Raw genomic sequence first — 15500 nt, forward strand, 5'->3', positions numbered from 1 at the left:
ATCTTTCAGGGAAATCTAAAGATCTGAGTCAAGCAGGTGATTAAAGTGATGTAGGTGCCTAACTTAAAGATAGGTATTTCTAGAAGCAGCTCTGCAGTTACTCTGACCCTTTGAGGTCATCTGTCAGATCAGTCAGAAGTGAGAGCAGAAGCTGGGTCTGCTGGGAATCCCTAACACAATCCTCCACCTGCAGGAGCAGCTAATCATTAATAGCAGAGCTGTGATAATTCTAATTTGATTCATCTGATAGTCTGAAAATCTAAATGGTTGTGGAATAGCTAAAATACATGCTGTTACACTGATGTTAAAATACAGAGGTTTTAAAGAGGCTTGAAACACTGTACGTAGTAATTATTAGCCAGTAAAAGGTTCCCCACTGTTTGCTTTGTAGACTTATTTATTTAGAATATTTAGATTCCTTGTTGATAAGATTCATATCAACCACTGAATCTCCTCCAGGACACTTTAAGACAAGCCACTAGTAGAATGTGAAACAAAGGTTTGTTTAGAGCTCTCTTCAGCCCAACTGTCAAGCTGCAGGCAGAGTGGAAATAGATGGAATATTTACATCAATCCATGCCCTGTCAAGGGTAATTCTCACCTTCAAGGAAAAGCTCTCTTTTGTGTGTATATAAGTGCATGCGTGTTTCTGTTCACACACATAGAAGAGCAGGGGATAATTAATTGATCATCTTCTGCAATGTAAAGTATAAAAGCTGTGACTAAATGAGCTACTCTGGATAATGATTTAATAAACTCATGTGCCATCAGTAGTAAAAAGGGAATTGCAGCTGTTATGTCAGCAAGAGGCATCCATGCCTTTTTCTTCTTATAGATTTTTATCCTTGCGTGGCAGAGTTCAGGAGCTGAAGGACGGGAGGATATGTAACCTGTTTGTTTTTCCTTTGGCAAAAAAAAAGCAAATGTTTCTCTCCACAATACCTAGCAATAATAATAAAAATAATAATAAATTGCAATTGCACTTTAGCTGGAAATGTTTGTACTTTGTTGTTCCTGGAAGATGGTAATAATGCAGCATTCAGCTCTTGTTGTTACAAAAAAGAGTCAAGGGTGAAGACCTTAAAAGATGCTCCAAGGTGTTTTTTCCTCTTTCATTAAGTTGTTTTGAAAATGCCAGTCAATTTGGTGCAGTCTGCTCTGTGCCAAAGGAAATGGATTAACTCTTGAGGAGCATTAATATCAAAGGGAGTGATATGTCGTTAGACAGGTTTAATTTAACTCCATGTACATTGGTGCAAATTTCACCAAAGATGGGGAGATTACCCCAGCCTTTCCTTCAAGTTGGTAGCAGCATATTAGCAAGAAAACCCAAAGTGTCTAATGTGTTCTTAGTGTTGACACATTGTGAAAGGGCTTCAGTGCTCTGATTCAAACCTGAATTAATTTCCCCAATAAAAATATCACATTGGACAGTTAAAGGAGGGTCTAGATGGTGATGATGAAATACAAGATGTCCTAGGGAACTGCATGCTTGCAAAGGTGTTTGCTGATGGATATGGAATAGACAAGAAAGAGCAGAAGCTGTTGAAAAGTCTTTATTGAGAAAGTTTATCCTGCACATTTCTCATAGTGCTGGAGGCAACAGTCTTCTATTGTTCTAAAATTCATGAAGGTTACCATATGCTAATTTTTTCCTCATAAAACTTTTAATTATAGATGTCCTGGGACAACAGGTATACACATACACACAAACATGCAGCTTATACAGGTAAAATGACTATGACTAGATGTGTATGTCTATTTATGTATTTAAACCATATTTCAGTGTCCTGTTTAACGCTTCTGAAAAGGGATCACAACCCCTTAAGGATGCTCTGCTACTGCATGGCATCGTAAACAAAATGGCTCTGGAGTTCAGCTTAGTGGTGACATTTTGGTTATAATGTCAATAAACAAGAAACCCCCCTGTGGCACATTGACTGACTTTGCCTCATCAAACCAGGAGAAACTGTAGTGTGCTTACATGGTTATGATGTTGCTTTCTCCACCTTACTAATTAAAATAAGGATTTTTAGCTAGGTTAAATATGCTGGGGTTTCAGCCCTATACTACATTGCACACTTTTGCTTTACATCTTTACCTTGTTGGGTTTTTTCTTTAGCTCAATTGCTGGAGACAGGCACTAACATGAAATTTACTCTGAGTCAGAGGCTTTGGGATTTGTGTGTGTGTGTGTGTGTGTGTGTGTATGTGTTTAATAACATGTGTGATAGAAAGCTTTCGGTGCACGGTAGGATTTTTGTGGGTCTGGTGAAGAAGTCTGCTGATGTGCTGCTATGCCAGCAAATTTGTTGAATTATCTACTTGGAAAGACAAGCTGATAAAAATGAGGAAGCTGGGACTTTGTGGCGTATTTCTGGTGTGAATACATCTTCATTAAATATACAGTCATTCATCGTCTCTGGCTCAGCATGATACCATGGGCTAGCTAACAAGATGGGTCATTTCAGGAGTTCCCTGGTGTCATGGTGAGGGATAAGATGACATAAAATGGAGTCACATCTTTAGAGCTACTACCAGGTGCACTGGTCTATCCCAGCACTGGTGACTGTTTCCCACTCCTTGTCAAAGCAGTGAAATGCTTTGGTGTCACTTTGGGAATGTGTCTAATGGTGCTGATGGTCCCTCTGACAGGGAAAACTGAGCAAAACATGCTGTGCTGGTTGGCAACAATAGCTTCTTTTGAAGCAGGATTATGCTGGCAAAAGTGAATCTTCTTGCTGTAGACTGAGCCAACTTGCGACCACTGAATCCAGAAGAATTGATTGAAATTTGCCAAACACCAGCCAGTCTCCTGCAGAAGAAAATTCTTTTTCTCAGTTTGCTGTAGAGCATGCAGAGTGGGAGAACTCCAGATTCTGCCTGAGACAGCAACTATGTAAATTTAGGGGAGAGCACCACTCACCCCCACCTTCCCCTGAATTAATGGCTGAGAGGCTTAGGGATGCAGAGAGTTATTGTCATGGCCAAGCCTAAAGGCAGGTGTGTGTGCTCCTTGGAGTTCCCCTGGAAAACAAATCTAAGGCAAGAAGGGCTGTTCCAAGAATAATGTGGAGTTTTATTTACACAATTTTTACAGCAGGTATTCACAGAGGTGCTGAAATTCTCTTTGGTATGCCTGAAATTTGACTGTAACCCTCAATCTGAGTCTCCCAGTGTGCCCTGCATGCACAAGATGAATGTGCTCTCATCAATCCACCATTGGCTTGTCTTAGTTTCTGTGTCATAAACCAATGAAGCTGGTTGACATTAATTTGGTCCTACAATCAAACACCTCCTGAATTCCATGGGAATTTTGCAATGGAAAAGATTGCATAAAAAGCTTTGGTACTGGCCTAGACCTGATCTGAAGACATGTACATTACTCTTACTGGTGAAGACTTAACAGCATGGAGTTATGGAGAGATCTGATAGGTCTTCCTTCACCTCCTCAAGAAGAGTAGTGTCTCACAGCATGTTTATGACTTTTAAGTTCTATTCATCTCAAGAACATGTAACACTGGCAAGATGTTTGTTGTGATTGCAGCCAGGCACGAGGATGGAGGGGAGTGCGAGGGAAGGCAGTTGGGGTCAAGCCAAAGAAATCAATCTTACACACACTGTAATGGATTGACTTATTCCTACCCAACGGGTGTAGGATTTCAGGTAGCTTTTTCTTCAACATCATCTATGCAGCCACCAACAGAAATAAAAGTTTACTGACTTCTACTTTGAACAAAATAGTGTTAACTGCCTTACAATAGGCATCAAACAGATCAGTTTACCCTCTTTAAATTAGTGTTACACTGCTTATTATCACTGCTGACTTATGATTTTCTTGACAGTGTTAGGATGCCTTCTCTTGTCTGGTCCCATTAGGTTCTCAGACATTTAAAGGAATGTACAGGTATTTTGCTTGTTCCCCCCAAATCCCCCCCAAAATGTAGCTATGCTGGTAGCTGGCTATTTGTAAGGTATCCCTGTGTAATACACATTGCACAGCTTGTCTGTCTCTTGAATATAGGTAGAAGCTAAAATTTTGCTTTATTAATTTGTGCTGATTTCCCCTCCCTGGGCATTTCTGGTTTCTTATGTGTAAAGATAAAAGTAGCTGCTATAAGCAATGTGTTTTTGGTAGGCGTTTCAAATGTACCTTGTGACTGACTTAGATACACTCGTCATTGCTGGTTTAAAATTAATTGAAATCAGTTGATTGTTTTAAATTATTTTTCTCATCCTGGGGTAAAATGTCAGAAATTATAGAAATGCCGACCTGTGAATGCAAACTTCTGCTGATGAGGAAAGAAGTAACCAGGTTTTTCTTTTAATGTTTTGCTGACATATGGTGCTTCTAATCCAGTGACAAATTAATTGACTGGATGTAAAAGAGATGGACAGCTGTTAGCAAGGAAGGACAGGATATGCATTATAAGACAGCTGGTTCTGCCTCTGTTGGATTATGAAGACAATATTCAGTGGACAGCTAACGAGTCTCTGTTGCTGTCCGACAATAAGATAGATTCTCCTTATAATAGAATTGCACACTTTGTCTCTAAATGAGGTTATTATACACACCATTGCACAATGTTTGAAGAGCTTGGTTGGCCCTTGTAGAGGTTTAGGAGAGAAATAAATTGGAAAACAATTGCGCATAAGACCTTCAATCCATCAACTGCTCCATATTTATCCAAATTACCATTACACTCTTCCAAAATACAAATCTGTGATACATTCAGGGGTGGAATGTTAATACTGACCGGCCAGATTTTGACAGGGCCTATTTTTCTTTTGCTGTTGTTTTTAACTTGCAGTATAATCTTGTTTTCCTCAGAAAGAAAAGGTGGTAGTGGATACCACTTGTAGTGACGTAACAGCTCTCTACTGAGAATGAATTCTCAGTTCTCACCAGTACGCAAATTTCAGTCCGGGTCTCAGGAGGTTTTGATTTTTCCAGAGAAAACCTGTGAATGACTTCATTTTTAAGGAACTTTTCCTCAGTAAAATTAAGAGTTTAAGGGCAATGCTTGCAAAAGTAATTTATGAATTGAAGCGCTTTCATTTTTGGGTCCCAGCTTGTGACCATTATAATGCTTAGTTTTCAGAACATGCTGAGGTCTAAAACCTTTGAGCTTCTTGTGGTCTTGAAGACTGGACCCCCAGAATTTTCCATCGTCTTCAAAGTGACAAGACACTTCTGAAAAACCTGGCTCAGCCACCCAGCAAGGCCACATGTAGCAGTTCTAGGTGATGTGGTGGCACCTTTTCCTACATTCCCCATGAAAGGATTCCATGATAAGAGTTATAGACAGAGCTTATAAAAAAGACAGCAAAATGGGGTTTTGCCAGAGCCAGAGTAAATAATCACCTGTCCTACCTCCTACTTGCCATTTTTGTCTGCTTCAGTTAGATTGTTTGTCTGCAAGTCTGACTTCCAGTCAAATAACCCTCCTTTTTAATTCCAGCTCTCCAGGTACCAGACAAGGATAGGATCTTGCTAAATAATATTAAATAAGAATAAAAATCTTAGTCTGACAGGGCAGATACTGAAAATCTTGTAATATGCAAAGCTATGAAGATAGTTTTGTTCAGAGCTTTATTCCTCAGACTAAACCCAAGTACATGCTCAAAACACAGTTGAAGCAGCATTTCGGTACAGAGAGCTATAAGTGGGTCCCTGGTGTGGTTTCTGTTCAGGCACGGCTATGTCCAGTTCCCACAAGTATACTGTTCCAACGTGAAGGAAGAGGAGACACGTGACAAAGACAAATTACTTGGTGGTAATTGTGTTAGTCATAGTTGTTGCTGTTTATACTTCTTTCCCTTTCCCAGAGCCCCTGCGGTTAAAATGAAAGGTGTTACATATATGTGTGTATGTGTGTGCGTGTACACGTGCTTTGCAGGATTTCCTTTGGAAGAAGTTATTCTTTTGTACAGTTTTTCCCTGACATTTCTATAGCCTGCTTACATCCTGTTTGGTGATGCTATGATCTTTAATGTAAGGCAATGTTGCTCATAAGAATAGAGATTGCAATGCACACAGTTACTAGTAATTAATTTTCCATCCCTGGATACTTCTCCAGTGACTGTTTTATATTCTCTGTGGCAGAGAGTGCTCACTGATGACAGTGTTTAAGAGTATTTCATTTGTGGCTCAAAGTAGTTGGATGTTTCTCTTAATGAGCTCTCCCACTGCTATCACAACAACTTTAAATACCTTATGGCTAGTGAGAAAGACTGACACACAGGCAGATTTGTTTCTGCAGATGTCTTCCTAAGTTGCATTTTTCAGTGAGGTTTATTTCATCACAGGTTGTGCTGATTCTATAGTAATTTTATAAGACCTTTCCCTCTTCCCTTTTTCTTAGGAAAAGGAGAAACTGTATGTGGAATTGAAGCACATTTTAGCCCGGCAGCCTGGGCCTGAAGCCGCAGAACAGTTGCAGCTCTACAGGCACACTCTCCGAGAGAAGACTAAGCAGCTGAAAGTAAGAGATGCCCTCTGTCTCTGGTTGGGGGGCTACCAGGAGTGCAGAACGACTTCATCCTTGATCCTAGGGAGCAGGGCCTCAGGAAGGTTTCTGATGAACAGTGTGCATGCCTTAGTGTATTAGATCAGGAGAATAAGGTTAATGCTGCATCTCCCTAAGGAAAAACCAATAGCAGTAGAGGAAATTTTTTTTCACATTATGCTAGTTTGTTTCATTAAAATGGAGGAAAAGTCCTATTAGAATATGCGTGTGCAGCGCAATTCTGTAGATGCTTTTTGAGCATGGGCATTCTGGGACACTAGCAGTTTTCCATTAAGCTTATTCTCCTTCCCTTTTCTTAAACTTTTAAGATCTTTAATAAGCAAATCAAAGCCATTTTGTTTTCCTTTTAACAAACTAGTGGGAATACATGTGGAATACAGTCTTTAATTCTTGTTATTTCTCTTGCAATATGCATATGCATATTGGGCTTGCAACTTTTAAATGGATGACAGGAGTAACCTGTCCTAACCCTTTGTCATTAGAAAGGAGGATTTCCTGCTGAAGGTATCTTGTGGAAAACTTTGAAAGCATGATATTAAAAAGTGATTTTTTGATAGAATAAGCTGATCTTCCCTTGTTCCTGCCTGCATGAAAGATCAGTCTCCCCAGGAGTTCATCTACTTCTACTGCTCCTCTCTTTGTTGAAGTCATCATCTCCTGTTCACTGCATCATAATCACGTCTATACTAACCATGAGGAAAAAAATGCAGGAGCAGATGGGCCCTTAGGAAACAAAGAGGCTGTTATGCAAATCTTAGCTTTCCATGGAGAAGAAAAACAATGTAGAAAATGTAAAATAGAAGCCAGAATTTTGCTGAGCTGAATGTGATTTCAAGTTTTCCATACGGTTCCCATTTGTCCTTAATGCAGTCTGCTGCTACTGTGTATTTCAGGCACAGTATGCTCTAGTGTACTGGCGTGCATGCCATTCTGTAGTGCCAGGTCAAGCTATTCTCCTTCTTAAAGAAGGAAAACACACTATACATGTTCCTACTTCCTTTAGGGTTTACTGATTCATATGAAAGTGGCATTGTATTCATATTTGCACTACCTAGCACATCTTTGCTTGTGTGGATTGAATTACTTCACATAATAAAGTGGATACTGGTGATAAAACCAATTATTATTATTATTAAATAAATCCGTGCTTTATTTTGAAGATCTTCAGTTGAGGTTTTCACTCACATTTGTATGCCAGAGCATTAAAAGCTAATGTATGTATTAATACCATACCCCTAATGTTTGGAGCATATTTTACATGTCTTATTGCTGTTAAATGACATAGGCTTAATTTTGTAAATTATCCTTAGGTGAGAAGAGGTGATCAAATGAAATAACATGATAGAAAATGAGATGTGGTACAGAATGGTGATTTCTTATATTGTCCAATGTGAAAGGAATAAGTGCTTGTAAAAGTACTAACTTATGTGTAAATGAAACTAACAGCTCCTGTTCCTGCTTTTTGCCTTTTGCTCGTTAGGTTCTGTCCTCAGAATTGAATATGTATGAATCAGAGAACCAGGAATACAAACATGAAATTGAAAGACTTGGCAACGAGCTTGTGAATGTGAAAAAGAAATATCTGGCTCAGAAACGCAAGGAACAACAGGCCAAGTATGGGAAAATAACAGTTTTGTCTACACAACTTTTGCATAAACTAGATTTTTATTTAGATCCTGCTTTACCCTTCTGATTGGAACATGGCCAAATTTGACTGAGGTGTTATAATATTGTTCCCTAATTTTCCTTCATATTACTTCAGTCTGGTCTAGATTTATCATGATCTATGGCCTGGGCAAGAACATCCAGGAGAGATGTTGCTGACCTGTTCTGCAGTCCAGTTAAATTATTCATACCAATGATGCCCAGAGGACACAGATTAGTGTCTGGTCTCCAATGTTGAATCAGAACTGTAGAATAGTTTGGGTTGGAAGGGACTTTTAAAGGTCATCTTTAACCGAGTCTCCCCTACAATAAGTCAGGATATCTTCAACAGATGGGGTTCCTCAGAGCCCCATTATAACCTTGAATGTTTCCAGAGATGGGGCATCTACCACCTCTCTGGGAAACCTGTTCCAGTATTTTACTATCCTCATTGTAAAAAATTTCTTTCTTATAACTTACTCTAAACCTACCCTCTTTTAGTTTAAAACAGTTACCGCTTGTCCAACAGCAACAGGCTCTGCTAAAATGTCCTTCTTATAAAGCCCCCTTCAAGTACTGAAAGGCTGCAACAAGATCTCCCCAGAGCCTTCTCTTTTCCAAACTGAACAACCCCAAATCTCTCAGCCCCTCTTCAAAGGAGGGATGTTCCATCCCTCTGATCCTATTTGTGGCCATTTTCTGGACCCACTCCAACAGGTCTATGTCTGCCCTCTGCTGAGGACTCCAGATCTGGGCACAATACTCCAGGTGGGGTCTCATGAGAGCAGAGTAGAGGAGCGGAATCACCTCCCTAGACCTGCTGGTCATGCTTATTTTGATGGAGCCCAGGGTATGGTTGGCTTCCTGGGCTGTGAGCATACGTTGCCAGCTCATGTCCAGCTTTTCATCCACCAGTACCCTCAAGTCTTTCCCTGCAGGGCTGCTCTCAAACCCTTCATCCTCCAGTCTGTATTGATACTGGGGGTTGCCTTGACCCGTGTGCAGAATCTTGTACTTGGCCTTGTTCAACCTCATGAGATTCACATAGGCCTACTTCTCGAGCTTGTCCAGGTCCCTCTGGATGGCATCCCATCCCTCAGGTGTGTCAACCGTACCAGTCATCTTGGTGTTGTCTGCAGACTTGCTGAGGATGCACTTGAACCCACTATGTCATTGGTGAAGATATTAAATAGCACTGGTCCCAGTACAAACTCCTGGTGGACACCACTCATTACTGATCTCCATCTGGACATTAAGCCATTGACCAGTACCCTCTGGATGTGACCATCTAACCAATTCAGCATCCACCAAACAGTCCACTCATCAAATCCATTCTCTCCAATTTAGGGAAGATGTTCTGGGGGACCATGTCAAACCCCTTATAGAAGTCCAGATAGGTGGCATCCATAGTTCTTCTTTTGTTCACTGATGTAGTTACTCCACTGTACAAGGCCACTAGGCTGGTCAGGCTAGATTTGCCCTTGGTGAAGCCATGCTGGCTGTTTTGAATCACCTCCCTGTCCTCCACATGCTTTAGCATAGCTTCTAGAAGGATCTGTTCCAAGATCTTCCCAGACACAGAGGTGAGGTTGACAGGTCGGTAGTTCCTCCTTTCTACCCTTTTCAAAATTGGGTGCAATGTTTCCCTTTTGCCAGTCACCAGCGACTTCACCCGACTGCCGTAACTTTACAAGTATCAGGAGAGATCTCAAAGAATTATGAAGACCTCAGTGCACTTTAAAAGTTATAATGGAACAGCATCTGATATGGGGGACAACCTTTCTTCGAGTGGCAGCTGCATAATCCTGGTGTAAGAGCAATGTCATTGTTATTTCCAAAATGTAGCAGTTGTGACTGATGACCATCCCCTACTGGCGGCATATATAATTGCTGATGGTTACAGAGAAGAGCATTCCCCATCCGCTATTTTTTTCCCTTCCTACATCCAGATGGAGGAAAGTGAGCAACGCTTAGTCTGGCTTTGTCAGATGTTTTACCCTTTTGATGGCAGAGCCTAAGAACTGTCCTGTAAGTAGATGTTGGCTCTCCTTAAGCAGTAGCAATTTGATGGTACTTCCCTGCTACTCTCAGTCCACAACTGAGCGTTCAGCTGCTCCTCTTGATTAAAAGCAAATAACTAGGATCTTAGTTGCCCAATTTCTGGTACAGTAAAGTGACCTCATTTGTACAGTCTGAGAGATGAGACTACTCTCATAACGAATCCCCAAGCTGGGACGCCAAAACTGTTTGTGACTTCTGAAAATGGACTGATTGAACTTTACTTTAAAGAGTTTCTTAATTAGATTTCTGCAGTTACATGACATGATCTGTCACCAAGTTTTTCTGTGTATGCTTTTTGTCTTTCCACCCCTTTCCATCCTCAGCCTGTCCCTTCCTCACACACAAAAGCCAACAATTCTCTGTGTTGCTGAATATAATTCAAAGCTGCCTGTATCTATTTTTCCTGAATCATATTCCAGCCAGCAAACAATTTTGATGACTAAATTAACAAAATTGTCAGTGATAAACAGTGACGAGTGTCTATCTGAAAATGGCATAATGTTACCTTTATGTTTGGAATTAGCAAGAATTGTGCAGTGCTAATGGCTTTTCTGGAGCTTTAGGATCAATATGAGAGGCCACCATAATGCCTGATGATCCATTTCCAGCGGCTAAGTGTCCTCTTCGTAATAGTTTTAATGTTTCCATTTTGGACTCTGGCATCATGTTTCTTTCTGTTCATCAGATGAAAAGAAATTTACTCATGTTGCGTTGTTGCATTGTACCTAGAATTGATTCCTGTCATAACTATTGAAAAATCCCAATAACTGTTAGGGGCATAAGTGCTTTGAAGTAAAACAAAAATAGTGTGTGAGGTGATAGTGACTGAACTTGTGTCTTTTAACCACGCACAGTGAATGGAATTTCGTGTTGTAGGTCAATTAGTGCTGAAATCATAACACTGTTTGTAGGTTCAGGATAAATATCTGCCATTAGTGTGGCTTGTTGTTCTTGTGGTCAGGCATGGCTGTAGTCTGATAAGCATGGTGTCTTTGTGACATACATGTTTTGAATGTACGTTCTGTGAGTGGTGCTTCCACAGGATGATAGCTCCTTGTTGTTCCCATCTCAAGTTCAGAAGCTACCAGCACTGTGCTGACTTGCCCTGATTTACACTTGTGTTTGTGGCAGCCAGACGTAGTCAGGTGCTGGGCTTTGCTCTCCTCTCCTCTGTCCCTCACTGTGTTGTTCTCCAGTCAAACCTGTTGGACTTCATCCTGCTTTGAAGGATATGCGCACCCCAAGGCATAACTGAGCATATCAATCCTGGATAACTGCAGCTTCTCTAATCTCCAGGCTGTGTTTTGTGTTGCCCAGCAACAGTGCAAAGGAAACAACCTTGCTGTGCAGCCTTCCTTCTCCAAACTGCCAATTGTGCATGACGTGTCCTTTGCTTTCTGCAACACAGAGCGCCTGTTGTGCAGCCAGATACTTCCTCAAGGAGTGCTTCATCCCTGACATACAGCCATTCCATTCCACATTGTTCCTGCCTTAGACTGGGCTGGACAGGCACTGTTTGGAGTGTACATGCTAGCCAAAGAGACAGGGCAGTACGATTCCTACAGTCTCAGGTTGCTCTAAATCCCAGCTGACACAAACCCACTGACTTGATTTCTGTCATGCTGGCTAATGTTAACATCGTGTCTGAAATAAATGTGGCTGGTTTTGCTAATAAAAAGAGGATTCTGTCAGGACAATAGCATTAATAGCATTATTGACTACCCTGGTATGTAAGAGAATTAATGCACTCAGATAACCTCACACAAAGGTATCATCAAAAGCTTTTATTGATTCGCACAAGACAGTTCTGGTTTGTGATTTAGAGTCTTGATACTGACCTAATGCAGCTTTCCATGGGATGCTGAAGGAATATAATGAGTGACAACAAGAATGTAGCTTTGTTTGTGTTCTAGCTGAAAATCCAATGTTTAAGATTTTGGTTGTGAATTTGAAATCCTCTTTTTCTGCTCTCTGATTCTGAATGTAGTGTTTCCCAGGTGTCTTAGGCTTTCTTTCTCTTACTCTTCCCATTCTCTTCTTCTGCTTCTTGCACCCTTTCTGCTTCACTACTTATGCTAGTTACTTCTGACACCAGGGTTCCAGTTTGATGTTGATAAGGATTGGTGAGAAAATATGGAGCTTAAAACCATACCAGAGACCTGATCTTGCAGTCCTATTTAAGTAACTGCACTGAGGGATGTCAGTAGTAACTTGGAGCTTTTGCACATGGCTGCTTGCACATTGATTGTGCATAATATATTACGGTAGTCAGCTGCGTAGAATATTCCATACAAATGAGCACATCTGTTGGCTGTCTCCATGGGAAGCAATGACATGGACTCTGGATCATTTTATCTTCCCAAAGTTGGAAGCGCAATAATGAGATAGGATGAGCCATCTAAACATAGCATGTTAGATTTTAGAGCTGTCAACTGGCACATCCATTAGTGCCACAGTGATACAATTAAAACCAGTTATAAATGGTTGTCATGGTTAAGTTCAACTGTGCCATCTTTTGCCTATTCTCCCACCTCCGTATGGGTAAAATTTGGAAAAGGAAGCATGACTAGCCATCCTACAGTGTTTCTCTGAACTTCCTCCTCTCCTGACACAGTTATTTAGGGACAAAGAGAAAAGTATTAATTCCAGAAAGTGTTTTCTTTTCCTTTACTGCGGACTGAGAAAGGGTACTGATATGACAAGGCTACATTTTGCCAAAGCGTGGTCACACGTTTCAGTCTCAAAGACTAAAATAAAAGTAGTGGCACCAAGCTTCTTTGTAAAGCCTTGAGACCTCTACTGTTCAGATAAACTAGGACTTCATAAAGCTTCAGTTGGTTAATTATAATATCACAAGACCTTTCTCTGACACCTCCGGGTATATCACAGTAAATGTGAACTAGTGCCCTTCTGATTTGTTCTGTGTTTACATCCCCAACCTCATAAGTGTAAAAACAGCTAACCCTTGTTCCCTCCTCCTAAGGCCATTTAACCGCCCCTGGGTCCTCTGATGGAGAACATTCGTGGGGCTATCAGTGCACCCACAGCACATTGTTAGTTTTCTGCCAGTGTCACAGGCAGGGTAATTATCACTAGAACTCTGTTAAAATATGAAGACAGACAACACTATTTATTCGTTAAAATTCAACAAAGAAAAGGTATCTCCCCATTGTGCCTTTGATGAATGTAACTCTTTGAAAACAAGCATATACTTGCTAGAATGGGATGGTGATTAGGAACCTGAAGTCACTGAGCTCATATACAAACTTGCTCTAATGAGGTGCTCTGACCATTTTGGGAAGTAGCAGGAAAAGAGCTCATTTATTTCTAATTTCTAGCAGTTCCAAAAAGCATCAGTAAGCTTGTAATTGGATCCAAACAGACACCTAGTCTTGGCTGTTTAGCCCAACAGGCTTTAATCAACAATTTTTTTAATGATCTCTTGATATGTGATGGCATGAAAATAACTTTGGAGGCTGCAGATTTCCTTGGTTTGCAAAGGGCTGCAGAATGAAAGATGTGTTTTCCTTTTCTTTGCTTCTATTTAAAGGGAGAAGGAGCGATTGTTGACTGACAAGGAGCCAAAGTTTCCACGCAACAGGTCTGATGTTCCTCACTTCATCGGAGCAGGCTTTGCACTCAGCAGACCCCTTCCCAAAGTTACAGCTTAGGAATGGACTCATCTCGCCATATTCCCATTCCCAATGTTTTGCTAAACTCTATTTGTGCTGGATTGTTTGAGAAACTGTAATTTTAAAAGAAATTCAGAATCAATTTTCTCTCTGAAATCATTGTATTGCCTTCAGGAAAAGGCACTTTATAGTAGAATTAACATGGTTTTGGTTTAAAAACTGTGGACCAAATCTGCTCTTATAATGCCAGTGGAAGCTTGCACTAGTGTAACTTAATAATGGAGACCATGCAGACACTTCTTCTTCAATATTGTGTCTTTATTTAGCACTGTAACATCACAAAATGCCTTAATATGTAGTTATTTCTCCTTTCTCTACCTCTATTGTAAGCACTCCATTTATCTTCTGACTGAAAGCACCTGAAAAAAAAAAGAGAAAACAGAAAAGAATCAAAATTAATAGGCTGATGTTTCAAGCCCTGCTGAGCAAATGCAAAATTAACAAGTCTTTACTTAGATATACACATGCAGCAGTTCTTTGTGCAGGTAGGATATAATAGGGTTTATCCAGTGTTTGCTACAGTTAGTAAGATCAAGGAAGTTCGTGGCCACATTGTGCATTATTAAGAATACAATTCTGTTTACTCCGGTAGACACAAAGTGGCATAATTATGTCTGTTCACCTGGGGAGCCTGTACACACTGACTGGGATGTGCTGTTTTCCCACATAAATCCTTCCAAGTGATTCAAACTTGGACTCAGAACACGGCAAACTTCACTCTTTAATTCCTAGACACTTGGGCATTTTTGTAACTTTCAGAAATTGTTTTTGTAATGCAGCAGGAGCCCTCCAACCTTTTCAGCCAAAAGAGATTTAATTACCATTCATTAACAAGTGAAATAACAAAGTCACGGCATGAGGTGCTGAAGTATAGAAAACTTCCAAGCTGTAAAATAAAATGTTTTGAAACTGATTTGTACACGGAAGCTTTTTCCCAGCCTGGGGGATAAAAATACTTGTCCAAAGAGATATGCTGATAAATATTTCACATGCATATAAAAAAATCCTTTGCAAAGATTTTGTTCTTTCCTTTGGTGGAATACATAATTAAATATTAAAGCTACTGTGGGAAACTTTTAATGGAAGTGTTTAATTCAAAGGAATCAAGTTAAATACGACAGGGATCTACTTTGCTCTTACACTGGGGACCAGAACACTTAGTCATCAGATCCATTGTGTTTTTCTTTTGTTCCCAAAATAGCTATTATTGCTTTTTCACTGTCAAGTGCATTATGCTAAAGTTATCATTTTAGGGCAGTCATGCTGTCTGAATTGCGTCTTTGGTGTACCTGACATGTCCTTATAGTTAGAATAATTGAGAATATCTGACACGGGCACTTGAGTTTGATGGGATCCCAAGTAGGTTTTACTGAAGCTTTTAAAAGATGATATTTGTTAAGGGTACCCAGCCTGGAGCTGGACTCTGCTACGCTTACTGATACTGTGAAGTAATTTGCACTCAAATAAATCATCAAAGTCAGATTTGTTAATGCACATGAATGAGAGGCACAGTTAGACTCCCAGAATACCATCGTGCTGTAAAGAAACGACTTTTCATTACACTCTGAATTGT

At 40.3% G+C, this 15500-nt stretch overlaps 1 protein-coding gene across 1 annotated transcript in view; it reads left to right on the forward strand.

The window, feature by feature from the left end:
* CFAP58 (cilia and flagella associated protein 58) overlaps window positions 1-14866 on the forward strand; it is a 63586-nt gene extending 48720 nt beyond the window's left edge. The window contains exons 16-18 of the mRNA XM_065670709.1: window positions 6366-6485; window positions 8011-8144; window positions 13786-14866. Coding sequence (XP_065526781.1) covers window positions 6366-6485; window positions 8011-8144; window positions 13786-13906 — 375 coding nt within the window. The 3' untranslated portion in view covers window positions 13907-14866. The remainder of the gene's footprint in view (window positions 1-6365; window positions 6486-8010; window positions 8145-13785) is intronic.
* Window positions 14867-15500: the final 634 nt, after the last annotated feature.

This window comes from Lathamus discolor, chromosome 3 (genome assembly GCF_037157495.1).
Source record: "Lathamus discolor isolate bLatDis1 chromosome 3, bLatDis1.hap1, whole genome shotgun sequence".
NCBI classification, from domain to species: domain Eukaryota; kingdom Metazoa; phylum Chordata; class Aves; order Psittaciformes; family Psittacidae; genus Lathamus; species Lathamus discolor.